The 15,384-nt window shown below is 43.7% G+C and overlaps 1 protein-coding gene across 1 annotated transcript in view; it reads left to right on the plus strand.

Annotated features, from left to right (window-relative positions):
• The window catches only part of STK10 (serine/threonine kinase 10), a 185,251-nt gene that overhangs the window by 134,178 nt on the left and 35,689 nt on the right, over positions 1-15,384 (plus strand). Inside the window, exon 10 of the mRNA XM_040344536.1 lies at positions 14,074-14,204. Within this exon, the coding sequence (XP_040200470.1) occupies positions 14,074-14,204 (131 nt within the window). The remainder of the gene's footprint in view (positions 1-14,073; positions 14,205-15,384) is intronic.

The following is a 15,384-nucleotide window of genomic DNA, read 5'->3' on the forward strand; positions in this document are numbered from 1 at the left end:
CATTGGGCAGGCCACAAGGGGCGTGGTAGAGGAGGAATCCTGTTTAATCCTCCTCAACCCCCCCCAAAACCGCAATGACTCCTGTGTCCCCGTGGGAGGAAGGTTGGGGCAGTTCCTCCCACAATGGACCAAGGCAACCTCAAGCCCGTTCATTCTAAATTTAATAGAGTACGGATACAAACTGGAGTTTGCGTCACTGCCTCACTGGAACTTCAGGGTGACTCATCCACCCAGAGAAAAGGCAAAAGCAGAAGCTCTCATGCTGTCGCTAGGAGAATTAGTGGATCAGAGAGTTCTAATTCCGGTACCCCTGGAGGAGCAGGGACAGGGAGTATATTCCCATGTCTTCATAGTAAAGAAACCATCAGGGAAGTTCAGGATGATCCTGAACCTTCGGCCCCTGAACAGATTTGTAAAATACAAAAGGTTCAGGATGGAGTCGATCTTTACAGTTGCAAGATGTCTGTTCCCGGGGTGTTACATGGCGACCCTGGATCTCAGGGATGCTTATCTGCACATCCCTATACATCCAGATTACCAGAAATTTCTCAGGGTAGCAGTGAGGGCAACTTTAGGGATTCAACACTTCCAGTTCCAAGCTCTGCCCTTTGGTCTATCCTCGTCTCCGAGAATTTTTACCAAGGTTCTGGCAGAAGCTCTTGCCCCTCTCAGAGATCAAGCTATCACGGTAATCCCATATCTGGACGATCTACTGTTTGTAGCCAGATCGGCTCAACAGTTAGGGAAGGATTTACTGGTGGCACAGGAATATCTCTCCTCACTCGGGTGGATAATCAACCGGGACAAATCCCAGTTGGTGCCATCCCAGGAAGTGGTTTACCTGGGGTACAGGATATCTTCGGTAAGGAGAAAAATTTATCTCCCCGAGGAAAAGGTTATCAAAGTAAGTCAGGCCGTTGCCCAACTACAGTCCAATCAGTGGATTTCAATCAGAGAGGTAATGAGAGTCCTGGGGTTCATGACATCCTGCTTCCCTGCAGTTCCTTGGGCAAGACATCATCAACGCCCATTACAGGAACTTATGCTCCGTCTCTGGAGCGGCCAAAGTCAAGATTTAGAGTCACTGATTCCAATCTCAGCCAAAGTAAAAAGGAAGTTGTGGTGGTGGCGAAAACATCACAACCTGAGCAAGGGTCTAGACTGGTCCTTCCCGGTGGAAGTAATAGTGACTACGGACGCAAGTGCCTGGGGCTGGGGAGCCCATCTAGGGGAAGCAGTAGCCCAGGGAGCATGGTCTCCTGTGGAGGCAAGTCGTTCCTCCAACCAAAGAGAGCTGTTGGCAATTCTAAGAACCATAGAGTCATTTCAGGGAAGGTTGGTAGGACATCACCTGCAAGTTCGTTCGGACAACGCAGCGGCTGTTGCGTACCTGAACAAGCAGGGAGGGACAAGAAGTCCGGCTTTGCAAGAGATATCCAACAAAATCCTCTCCTGGGCGGAGACCAACTTGTTTTCACTGACAGCAGTTCACCTAAAGGGTACTCAAAACTCTCTGGCAGATTATTTAAGTCGCCAGCCAGTGAAACAGGACGAATGGTCCCTGAACGAAGAAGTATTTGCTCAGATAACACAAAGGTGGGGTCTTCCGGAAATAGATCTTTTTGCCTCAGAAAAGAACAAGAAAGTAACCCAGTTCTTCTCAATAGATCCCAGAGATCAGGCCTTAAGGATAGACGCATTTTCCAATCCCTGGAGGTTCAACATTTGCTACGCCTTCCCCCCAGTAAGGATGATAGCAGCAGTGCTCCAGAAATTTCGGTTGGAGGCGACAGACTTGATTTTGATCGCGCCCTGGTGGCCAAAGAGGCCTTGGTTCGCAATCCTGAAGGAACTATGCATTTTTCCTCCATTTCCCCTTCCAGTCCGGAAGGATCTGATCTCGCAGGGTCCAATCCTACACCCGCAGATAGACAGATTGAGTCTAACTGCGTGGTATCTGAGGAAGAGTTATTGAGAGCAGAGGGTTTCTCAGAGAAAGTAATAAACACCCTATTACAGTGCAGAAAGCCTGTTACAAGAGCAATCTATGCCAAATTTTGGAAGAGATTTTGTTCCTGGATGAGAGAACAAGAGTTAGATCATCCAGGTATTCCAGCTATTCTGGATTTTTTGCAGGCTGGGGTAGATCTGGGTCTCTCCCCTAGCACTCTAAAGGTACAGGTAGCAGCCCTGAGTGTCTTCTTGCAGTGTTCCCTTCAGCAGAATTCATACGTTAGGAGTTTTTTCAAGGCCTTATCAAGATCTAGGCCAGTGAGGGTCTCGACCTGTCCTTCTTGGGATCTTTCATTGGTGCTCAGAGCACTCTCAGGCAAACCTTTTGAACCTCTGGAGAAATCCATCCTGAAATGGGTCACACTTAAAACGGTCCTCTTGGTGGCAGTGACCTCAGCCAGACGGGTGAGTGAGCTACAGGCTCTTTCAATCTTGGAGCCTTTTTTGTTGATTTTTGATGATAGGATTATTTTGAAAACAGACCCCAGTTTTCTTCCTAAAGTTGTGTCCAAGTTCCATAGGACACAGGACATTGTCCTTCCTTCTTTTTGTTCCACCTCAGACTCAGAGGGAGCACCCCAAAACTTACTAGATGTGAGGAGGTGCCTTTTAGTTTACTTAGAAGCTTCCAAAGAGTTTAGGAAGAGTGATTCCCTTTTTGTTAATTTTTCAGGTAGTAAGAAGGGTCATAAGGCATCAAAATCCTCTATTGCCAGATGGATCAGAATGGCAATAGAGAAGGCTTATGAGTTAGAGGGCCTACAAGCCCCATTTGTTAAAGCACACTCGACTAGAGCAGTTTCGAGTTCATGGGCCGAGAGGGGCGGAGCCTCACCAGAAGAGATTTGCAAGGCGGCAACGTGGTCAAGTTATACTACCTTCGCCAAGCATTATCGCCTGGACTTGATGTCTGAGAAGGATCAGGCATTTGGTAGGAGGGTCCTCCAAGCAGTAACCTCACCCTGATAAGTAAGTTTCTTGTCTATCATCTACAGGGCTGTCCTGGAAGACGAAAGGGTAAAACCGAAGTTAGGCTTACCGGTAACTCTGTTTTCAAGAGTCTTCCAGGACAGCCTGGCTTCCCACCCGGTGTATATTATTCTAAACTGGAAATGGAAGTTTGTACTAACGATATGTTGGTAAGATTATGTTTTTCAGAGTCCGTCAGGAATTCTTGGATGAACTGAGGAGAGGACCTGGAGGACCGCCTTTTATGATTGGGGGTGATTGTGTTTCCTGTCCCGGAGGGAGGAGCTACATCTACAGGGCTGTCCTGGAAGACTCTTGAAAACAGAGTTACCGGTAAGCCTAACTTCGGTTTTTTGACCACTGGATGAACGTTTTGAACATTTATTCACAATTATTCAGCTCACTTTATGTGTATGTTTTTTTTATATGCACATTGTTTTAGTATATGTATGATACACTCTTTTACAATGGTATATTTAGTTAATATCCCCAAACAATATATAAAAATGTTTTATTTTTCCTCAGTTTAGGCCAAAACATATTCTTCTACTTATTTTTGGTAAAAAAAAATTGCAATAAGCGTTTATTGATTGGTTTGCGCAAAAGTTATAGCGTTTACAAAATAGGGGATAGTTTCATGGCATTTTTATTAATATTTTTTTTTTTTTTGTAATGGCGGCGATCAGCGTTTTTTTTTTCGTGACTGCGACATTATGGCGGACACTTTTGACACATTTTTGGGACCATTGTCATTTTCACAGCGAAAAGTGCTATAAAAATGCACTGATAACTGTGAAAATGGAAGTGAAGGGGTTAACCGCTAGGGGGCGCTAAGGGGTTAAGTTTCCCCTAAGGGAGTGATTCTTACTGTAGGGGGGCGTGGCTGGACGTGTGACGTCACTGATCGTCGTTCCCTATAACAGGGAACAGACGATCAGTGACACTGCCACAGAGAAGAACGGAAAAGGTGTGTTTACACTCACCTCTCCCCGTTCTTCAGCTCCTGTGACCCGATCGTGGGACACCGGCGCGACCCATGGCTGGGCTCTTAAAGGGAAACGTGCCTGTGCCCAGCCGTGCCATTCTGCCGACGTATATCGGCGTTAAGGCGGTCCTTAAGTGGTTAAAGAAGAACTACAGCTTTTCCTCCCTGAAACAGATGTCTTGTGCATGTAAATGAATGACAACCCCAGTGTATGTTTGTTTTACCTACCTCCTTTAGCTGTATACAGCAGGTTTCTGTGTCTGTGATGTCACTCCTCCTTCTGGCTGAATTTCAAAGTTCTCTGACTTCCTGTTTCCTTCCCTTTCCAGTCCTGATACTACATGTCCCATGATCCTTTGAGCCTCTGTAGTTTCAGGGCGGACTATGGGAGTCACTTGCACCAGTTTTGGGAGTTGATGTGGGTGGGTTGTAGGGTTACTGTGGGTGTTTCTGGGCTTTCATGTGGGTGGAGAAAAGGTGTAAAGGTGTCATACCTCCTCCTGTGTCGTTCCTGCTTTGCAGCATGCCAAAGAATAATGGCTTACTGTAAGACTACAGAGGAAGGGCGATGGGAGGTTATTATGAAGGCGTTTCCTTCATATGTAAATGAATCGCTTCACAGAGAGCAGGGCTCTGGGAGGGTGGGATCTGAGGGGTGGGACTCTTCTTGTTCACTGGTGGGCATATTTAAATGGGCAGGACTGAATTCTAATTGTGATCCATTCAATCCTGCCCAGCAGCGGCGCAGCTAGCTTTCGGAAAAAGATGTGTATGAAGGGGTGGGACTTGGGAGGTTTGGACTATTCCTGTAGGTGTGACTGGGTGGGATTTAATGCTAATTGGGATGTATTCAATCCCACACACCATCAGAGCTGTGAATGAAGTTACATCATTGACAGAGTCTGGAAGATTACAAAGGAGAGTGTTCGACTCTTTTCACTGCAGAGAAGGGGCTGTGGAAGGAACAGTCTCTTAAAAACTACAGTGTCACATGACACAAAGCAACAACTAAACCCAGAACATCAGGGGCTCTGCAGACAACAGATCAACATAGTACAGAGGTATGATCTATGCTGCGATTGATCATTCCATTCAGTTCTATTAAAAGAAAGTTGCAAATTCAGCTTAATTGCTCCAGAGCAGCATTATGTGTCATATTTATAAGGGATGTGAATATCACTTGCAACGATTGCATGCTGTAGAGGTGCTCTTGTAAATAGCAATATGGTCCTCCTAGTATAAGGTTGGCTAGACACCGATGGCTTATTTAGTTTAGCCTGGGTGGAACTAACCAAAACTAACAGATTACATCATCCCTGCTAGCTGTCAAAAAACCCGAGCAGAGACTGCATCTGATTGGATGCAGACACTTTTCAGCTAACCTGCCTGGCTTTTCAATAATCAAGGAATATCAGGTGGGCCTGTTTCACACAGATTTAAGTTTGTATAAGAACAGTGTGAGCAGCAAGCTTTTCCGGCACTTTCAGCAAGCTTTGAGCAGTTGTTATTGAAACTTTAAAGCGCCCCTTCAAGGGATTGTAAAGTATATGCATTAGAATAAAAAGCCTTCTGTGTGCAGAAGCCCCCCTAATACTTGCATGAGGTACCTCTCTGTCTAGCGATGTCCACGAGTGTCTCAGCCGTCCGGGACTCTCCCTCCTGGTTGGCTGAGACACCGTAGTGGTGCCATTGACTCCCGCCAATCAAAGTCACTTATCAGGAGAGCGAGAGGGTGCAGAGCTGAACCGCATCTCAATGTCCAAATGGACACATGGAGCTGCAGCTCTGCTTGAGAACCCCCATAGCAAGCTGCTTGCTGTGGGGAAACTCAACGGGAGGGAGGGGCCAGGAGCACAGAAGAGGGACCTGAGAAGAGGAGGATCTGGGCTGTTCTGTGCAAATTCACTGCAACACAGCAGGTAAGTATAACATGTTATTTTTATAGAAAAAAAATTACTTTCAGCTCCTGTTTGGAAATGTTTATATACACAGATCTTAATGGGAGTGCTGATTGCCACTGTAAACAAGCTGCTAGCAGGCGTTCAACAAGCTAGTGTTAAAGCCTGCTAACAGCTTGTTTAAAGTGGCAGTTGGCACTCCCATTAAGATATATGCTCAACATTTACAAACTGGAGCTGAATGGGTCTTTAAAAGCTTTAACAAAGCTTGCTAAAAGCTCTGCAAATGTTTTGTAAAAGCTTTGTGTGTCAGTCTGCTATTTAATAAGTTGAAGCTTGTGTAAAACAGGCTATAGGAGACAGCCAAATGCACCACTCACTCTGTACATTTTCCTGTGATCTACGCTATCTAATGCGTGTGCAAGCTGTACACCTTTAAAGAGCTTCAAAAATAGGCTTCCACTTCTGTACAGTAAAAAATAAAAAATTGTAGAGTAGTATTACCAACTTCAGCTACGGAAGATTTACCCCACTTTCTGACAAGGCCATGTTTGCTGTACGGCAATGTGTTACTTTATTTGACAATTGTGCGGTTGTGCGTTGCTGTACCCAAATACAATTTTTGCCTTTTTTTGCCTTTTTTTGTGGTTCGTGCTGCACCTGCGCAGTACAGGGGGACACTAGCCGGTGTCCTGCTGAAAAAAATCCCCCCGCGGATTTTGATCTCCCTGTACTGCGCAGGCACAGCCTATTGGTCCCCCCTGCCGGCCAGTGAGAGTGGAGAGCGTCGTGCATTGTCGTGGAGACCTTTAGGAGGTTCAAATCCACCAATTGGAGAATGCAGCATCCAGTGGCTGAGGACACAGGGGGCATGGCAAGGATGCGCTGTATTGACACAGGAGCTGACTGGGCGGTGAATGGGTGGGCAGTTATGTGTTACAGAGAGAGTGTAAGTAGGTGGGTGGCTTGGCCCGGGGGCGGCTCATAATGAGTGTGGGCGGAATCAGTAGTAATAGTAAATGCGGCGTCCCCTGTTGCCATGGCGCCGCCCCTGCAACCCTGCCGCCCCGAGGCCTGGCCTCGGTGGCCTTGTCTGGAATCCGGCCCTGATTGTCACTGTACTAATGACACTAGCAGGAAAGGAGTTAACATCAGGGACAATCAAAGGGTTAACTATGTGCCTATCTGGTGTTCTACTGTAGTGGGGGAGGTGCTTGTACTAGTGGAAGGCATAGATCCGTGTCCCTGCTTTGCGGGAACACAAGATCCATGCCTCCCTTACTGACGGAACGGTGATCTGCCTGTGTTCTGAACGATCAGCAGGTGCCAGCTGACATTGGGTCAGCGGGACCCACTGATCAGCTCCTGCGCCCCAATAACCAGAAATGCAAGATCACGTGTATATATAGTAAATGTGCTATAGGCCGTTCAGCAACTGGTTAAGGTCGTTAAAATATGAATTTAGCTGTGTTTGTTTGTATACCACTTTAACACCCTGAGCAGTTCACTAAGGGATAAAATTGTACTCTGGACTGTGTACACAAATATTCCTGTATTGGAGGTTATTCCTGCCATCAGTACTAGAATTGCATACCTGTTAATCATTCACCCAGACTTCTGCCGTGTGTGTTCATACTTCTGCATCCTAGGACATACCCAACCTGCGTCTTCACATTTCTGGAATGTTAGTACCAGATGAACCCTTGTTTAAAATGACTCAACAACATCTACATATGAGTGAGCGTTATTTACATAGGTCAAAGCAAAGTGAGTGACGAATATTGTATGCCTGTTTTATTGGGTGATATAATTATGAGTTTCAGATAGATAAAGATCTTCAGCAATGATTTACTTAGTGTACAGTTAACTTGTTTAGCCAGTTTGCACCCACCATTTTCTTCTTTTGTTGGTAGCATTATACAGAAGTTTAAAATACATGAAAGATTGGGTTGTAGCGCTCCCTATAGTAGCACCCGCCTTGGGGTTGCTGGAGAAGTGCCTTGATGTAAGTTTGCATGCCAACACGAGAAGAGAATTACGTTTGTTTAATTTATCGCACACTCATCCAATGCACGCTGTAGAAATTCCTGCTTGGACAAGTTTTGCAGTTACCTTTTTTTCATTTTTTTTTTTGAGTGGAGCTCTTGAAAAGGTATCAAACATAATACCTATATCTTCCAACACCTCAAGGGTTAATTTATCTTGATTTTTGGAGATTAATCCAGTGTGGTTGTCGGTGAAATTTGAAGATGGGAATGTGTATAAGTATGCAATGACATCATGAATCGACAAAGAGTGTTGACGTTATTCAAAGCTTAACTTTATACTGACTGCTAATAATACATTTTTAATACATATTTGTAAAATCCTGTGAATTGCACACATTGGCCATGCTGCACAGATGATACAATTTTTTCCTGCCTCAGCAATGCATCTTTCTAAGTTGCTTGTCTGCCTCAAGCAATACACATTTTATAGTGAATGCGCATCCTGACCGCTGACCACTAAGCAGCGAAGTGATCCAGAAAGCTAAATGCGTCACTTATTCAGCCGGTGAGGGAGCGACACATACAATCAGGCAGCAGCGTGTCAATAGCCATACCAGCCTATGCTTCTGTTATGGGGCTTGGGGTGGAAAGGGAACACAGTAGACGGGTTCTTGAAGAGAACACAAATCCGATAATGTGTGCAATGCGTCATAACAACAAAGCCTGGCCCCTGCTGTCAGCGTAGGACTCCCTGCTGACAGCAGAATGTCAACAAAGCATTTTTTTTTTCTTTTAAATGGCATGAGGGTCCCTTCTTCAATCCATACCAAGACCTTTGGGCCTCTATCCATTTTTTTTTGGCGTGGGCATCCCCCCCCCCCCAAAATTCATACCAGACCCTTATCCAAGCATGCAGGGCAGGAAAGGGCCTCCCTACTCACTGAATCATACCAGGCCACATGCCCTCAACATGAGGGGTGCTGTTCCGAGGGGGGGTGACTCCCCCAGAAAAGTACCTTTTCGCCATGTTGATTAGGACAAGGGCTTCTTCTCCCACACGTCCAGCCAAATGGTTCGGGAGGTGCAGTAGGTGACTTATCAGAATCTGGACGTTCCTTGTAGCAAGGAGGTCCCAGGATTCCAGCTCCTACCATGTAAATGAGTGTTACCCCTACTCAATCAAAAGACAAAAAAGGGGGAAACGGGGACAGCACCCCTACTCATTCACCAAAAAAAATTGAATGTGCCCTAGAAATAAACGCACTGAAACTTTTAAACTTTATTTTGATCTTTTATTTAAAAAACATATTTTTTTAACATTTCCCCTGATATACATCTATCATCAATTACGATTAAATGGTGCCCATTGCTAGTATGAAAAAATAAAAGCCCACCGACACGTCCGCTTCGTCGCTTGGCTCCTGCCAACTGACACCCTTACTTTTGCGCCTTACTTTAACAAAGGGGGCGAGGTCAATGATATCAAGAGGGGTCACCTGGTGACATTATTGACCATAAATGGACATGTCCATATTTGATCAATGATGACGTAGGGGAAATATCCATGGCTCCACCCCCTTATGACATCATTTACCAAATATGGACATGTTCATTTATCGTCAACGTCATCACCAGGTGGCCCTGGCCCTTGTGATGCCATTGACCTTGTTTTTTTGTTTATTTAAGCAGCGGGGAAAGTAGTGTGTCGATGTGATGGGGTAGTGTTCATAGTGATCCTCCCTCAAGTCCCAAAAACTTTTAACCTTTCCACCCTTAAGTGTCAGAATCCTTTTTCCCTTTCCACTCTTGAGTCCTGGAGCCTCTTTTCTCTTCCTACCTCAAGTCCCAGAGACTTTTTCCTTTTGGCCATTGAATCCCAGAGTCTATTCCCTTTCTATCTTGAGTTATGAAGAGTTTTCCCTTTCCACACAAGTCTCATCGCTTTTTTATTTCCACCCTCGAGTCAGTCAGAGTTCAATTTTTATTTTAGGAGAGGTGTGTTTTTTTTGTTTTTTTTGTTTGCGACACACAGAAGAAAAGTTTGCTTGCCTAAATAGTTAAGCGTAACATTAAGATAAGATCAAGTAAAGTTTGTGCAAATAAAAATTAGCATGGCATTGACATTTTCACAATTCCATATGATATTGTACTTGCTTACAAGTTTGATAAAGTTGTTGAGACATGTGGATAAATAGGGAGGGATATGCAAAGTTGAGCTCCATGCAAATTGCTAAATACAGAGATGAAATACAAATATGGGAGTTGTTTTACCTGGCAAAGAATTTTGTATTTCTCTGTTTGTCTGAGATTTACACAGCTCTTCCAAACAGCACAGCCTGCCTGGAGGTCTGACTTCTACCTGCTGCAGGTACAATAGGTCCCGCCCCTGCCCTGAGCCTGTGAAAGTAGCAGCAGGCTGATGAGTTCATCTCTATGCGCTCTACTCTCCTTTTTTCCCCATGGGCCTTGTTACAATTGAGCAGTGTAGACACTTCTTCCTCTTCCAGTCTAAGCTTTGTTGTGCAGGGTTTATAAATGGAAGAATGTAGCAAGGACTTAAAGTAGAACTATAGGCAAAACTTCTATTTTTTTCATTTTGGATAGCGCAAGGGTGGGTTAGAACCTCTGTCAGTTGTTGTTTTTTCGCCATCTGTGTCCCATTGCAGAGATTTGTGAACAGGAAGTGAGAAAAAATCCCTGCGAATTCCTTGGGAACCCCCAGGTCATCAGAACTAGTCTCCCCATTGGAAGATTTCCCCTCTTTACTTTTCTGGGGACAACCCAAAATGTTGGCTTTTCTTTTACCTTTAATGATAATGGTAAACCAAACAAATAGATTGTGTGAATCTCTCTAACGGGCACAGATAGCAATAAAAGCTGACATAATCCCTCTTCAATCTATCCAAAAGTAAAAATAAAGTTTTGCCTTTAGTTATATTTTAAACCAGTTGCTTAAAAAAATACACCTACAGCAGAATTCTGGATTGGAGGAATAGTTACCCTTTCTGTGCAAAGTTTAAACACTTGTTTGTCTAGGGCAGGCATATCCAAAGTCCGGCCTGCGATCTGGTTTCGGACGGTACGCCTGGTAATTTTGACATGTATATCTTTTGTGCCCCCCTATGAATCCCCGAGCGCCAGGGTCCACAAAAGATATATATATGCTGGCTGCCTTGGAGGGGAGGGGAAGGGACGAGGGCCGTACATACAGGAGTACATACACAGCCTCTGTAAAAGTAAATCCTGTCTCCTGCACTGGCATTGGAGGACTGTTCTGTCCATTATAGGAGGGTGGAGTTTCTCCTATATGTCTGTTGGCGCTCATCCCGCCCCCTCCCTGTCTCCTCCAAGGCTGCAGATGTGCATGAATCAGGCTGCACTGATGGAAATGGTGAGGCTGCATTCATGGCAACGTGTGGACTGAATTCATGGCAACATGGGTGCTGCATTCATGGCAACGGTGGGGCTGCAGGTGGGCACTGATTAGGCTGCATTGATGGGCACTGACCCTTATTTTCAAAATGTAAGATTTTTTTCCTGAAACTTCCCTTAAAGTGAAGGTGCGTGTTATAAGCCGAAAAATACGGTCTATCCAAATAACACGCCCGAGCTCATCTATTTACCACACACAGCCACAAAGGCAAGATAATTCTTGTTGGGCAGTGTATTAGTGCTTGGATGAACACACTTAGACCGAATTTTAATGGTTCAAAGAATGTCAGGCAAAATGGTCGGCCCTCACACATGTTCACTTCATCAAATCTGGCCCTCTTTGAAAAAAGTTTGGACACTCTTGGTCTAGGGGATGATAAATAGGGTGAATTTCTTACCTCTTTTCTTGCATCCCCGGGGTAGACGGTGCTCTGAGGCTCTTGGAATGTGGGAGGGCCCTAGGCATCTAGGAGGTCCGACAGTAAAGAGGAGCTGCGTCAGGAAACTGGTCGTATGGAGAGGAAGCCTGTAGGAGTAAGAAAGGTAAGTATTTCACCATATTCCTGTCTACTTAAAAGAACACGTATCTTCCTTTTGCAGTGGGGATCCCAGTGCAAGAGTAACTTTTCCTTCACCCCGAGTTCAGTTTAATGTCTTTTAGTCAATATATACCTGCAGGAATTTGTGTTTGAAACCAGAATTGCCAGCAATGTATGTTGATCTTGGAAGTGTTTTTATACGTTTTGATTAGTGTAAGGAATTATTCATGTTCACTAGCAGTCAATTTTTTTTTCCCGTTTTATTTATTAATCTGGTATGCATTTATTCTTTTTTTTTTTTTACTATGTCCTGACAATTGGTTATCTTGCACACTGCTGCCTAAAAACCTCAGCGTTTTTAGGCATACAGGTGTTTTTTTGTTTGTTTTTTAATGATTTAAATTTAGCTCATTGCTTTCCATCTGCATGTACATGAACATGCACTGCGTATAGATGAGTAAAATACAGGAATCGGAATTGCCGGTCTGTGTTTTACATGCATATGTGTGTAAAAATGTAATTTGAAGAGCCTAAAATGTAATTCCGAGAGCTGGAATTGATTTTACTCATGTACGTATAAACGCACAGCTATTTACCAAATAAATGCAGGGCTGTGGAGTCGGAGTCGGGGGAAATTTTGGGTACCTGGAGTCGGAGTCGGCAAACAATGCACCGACTCCGACTCCTACTAAATTTAGATTGGAATAAAAAAAAAAAAAAAGCAAGTTTAAATGTCCCAATTCACAAAAAGTTATAATTAATGACTTCTCTACTGTAAGAATAAAGACCAATGCATGCAGTGCCTCACGTAACCGCAAAACTAACACGTTAAGTGACCGTGAAGAAGCATGCTTTTCATGTGCTTCACTATATGGCACGCAACGCACAATTAGGAGCTGCAATACTTATACTTTCCATAGTGTTGTGTTCTGCTTTTACAGGGAACGCATGTTAGAGAACCAGTAAGTGTCCAAATAAAAAAATTCCAACAGGAGTTTTATAAAGCACTAAAAGAAGTTGAAAAGTATGATCGCTCATCAAAACTTACTGTTGAAGAAGTCATCCTTGTTTATCCAGAGATCGTTAGTGATGTGGCCAGAATAGTTACTGCAATGCCACCCACCCAAGTCAGTGTCGAAAGATTATTTTCAGCCCTAAAAATAATAAAGCCCTGGTTCACACTGGGTACGATTTGGAACGATTTGAGATGCGATTTGACATGTCAAATCGCATCTCAAATCGGCGGCAATTGTCGGCAATGGCACTGTCCTAATCAGTGCGACGCCGCATCTGCAATTTCAAAAAGTAGTTCCTGTACTACTTTTTGCGATTTCGGGCCGCGATTTACATTAAATTGCGGCCGAAATCACGGCAAAATCGCGGCAAAATCGCAGCCGCGAAATCGCTGTAAAATTGTGCATTTTACCGTGATTTTGAATTCGCAGCAGTGTGAACCTAGGCTCAGTCTGACTTAAGAGCTTCTATGAAAGAGGATCTGGCAGAGGCAATTCTCTTCCTTAGAACTCTACATTGAATCGATTTGCATTTGCTAAGCCTAGAACTACATTTCAAGATTAATATAAACCATTTCTAGGTTTTACAGATTTTGTTTTTGGTTCATTATAGATAAGCTTTGTTTTTGTTCTAAAACAACCAAATAATGTGGTTTGTATTTTTGAACTGGTAAAAATCCTGTTCCTGATGTTTATGCCTGCTGCTACTATCCAGCCACTTGATTGTTTTCATTGTGTTTGTCTTTTGCTTAAACTGTGCAATACAGTAGACTGTTGGCTTCCCAGCCAGTAGTCCTGTGGTAGGCTGCGTTTCTTTCCCTCAAGGAATGTATAAAATACATTCACATATTAATACAGAGGAGTCGGAGTCGGGGAGTCGGAGTCTGAGTCGGAAGTACATAAAACTGAGGAGTCGGAGTCGGAACATTTATCTACCGACTCCACAGCCCTGAATAAATGCGAGAAATTTTGTCCAGAAATGCTGTTGTTCAAACATCAGTACCCTTTGCAAGTACCCCTATGATTATACAATAGTGTAAGAGGTGTGCTCTTATAAATTTATATAAAGGAAATGCTACATTTTTACCATGTACCCATCTTTGTGAAGAATGTATGCCCCTGTAGCTACTGACTAATGTGTGTTGCCACTTTACTGATAACCAGAGTTGTTTTTCAGTCATCTCTGTTAACGGGTGTGAAATAAACTGTTAATGCCATTTTTCCTATGTGTTCTAGGATTCTCGACTTCACAGCAAAACACTGAAGCGTACCAGGCGATATGTAGTTGATGGTGTTGAAGTGAGCATTACAACCTCCAAGATTATTGGGGACGATGATAAAAAAGATGAAGAGATGCGCTTTTTGAGGTATACAAGATCTTTTTGTTCTTCGTTGATTTAAAGCCATCACTTATTCTTGTAGTTGGTAAATATAGGAGAAATCATAAAGTGAATATAAAGGATTTTTTTTTAACCACTTACCCCCCCCCCCCTTCATAACCAGGCCATTTTTTGCAAAACAGCACTGTTTTACCTTAACTGACAATTGTGCAGTCAGCAACGCTGTACACTAGTAAATTGGAGGTCTTTTTTCCCACAAATAGAGCTTTCTTTTGGTGGTATTTGATCATCTCTGCAGTTTTTACAATCAAATTTCTTCATCAATTTAGGTCAATATGTATTCTGCTACATACAGTATTTTTTGGTAAAAAAAAAATCCAATATGCGTATATCGATTGGTTTGCGCAAAAGTATTGGCGTCTACAAAGATTTTTTTTTAAACTAATAATGGCGGCAATCAGCAACTTGCAGTGTGACTGTGGCGGACAGTCAGACACTAACTAACCCTTTTGACATTTTTTGTGGACCAGTGATCGGTAATTCAGTGATCGGTGCTAAAAAAAATATGCACTGTCACTGTACTAATGACACTGGCTGGGAAGGGGTTAACAGGGGTGCTCAACGGGTTAACTGTGCGTCTAACTAGTGATTTTATGTATTGTGGGAGGTGCTTTTACTAGGGGAAGGCATGGATCCGTGTCCCTGCTTTGCAGGAACATAGGATACATGCCGTGCCTAGTGAAAGAACGGCGATCTCCCACTGTCTAATCACAGCGGGAGCGGGCCGTGACACCACGAATGCGTGCCCTCTACCCAGAAGTGCCAGATCACGTACTAGGTATGTGATCCTGCGCAGCTTTGCCACCGTATATATAAGTTATTTGGTTGTCATGTTGTTAATTTTAAAATGAAGATGATATACTTATCTATTCTGTGCAATGGTATGGATATTACACAGAATGATATTGCATTGATGTAAATGGGCACCATTGAGAATAATGTAATTTATTTATTTTTGTTGTACATAGCAGCAGAATGGCAGACAAGCAACAAATTGCACTAGTGCCCTCTAGGGGCTAAACGGAACCTGTACACAATGAGGCACTAATATTTGGAAAGCACTAATTGGGGTAAAAAATGCCAAAGGAGGATATTATTTTTCTCCTACGATCAATGTGTATAGTGGAGGACTGGCTAAGAATGTTAA

This window comes from Rana temporaria, chromosome 3 (genome assembly GCF_905171775.1).
Source record: "Rana temporaria chromosome 3, aRanTem1.1, whole genome shotgun sequence".
NCBI classification, from domain to species: Eukaryota; Metazoa; Chordata; class Amphibia; order Anura; family Ranidae; genus Rana; species Rana temporaria.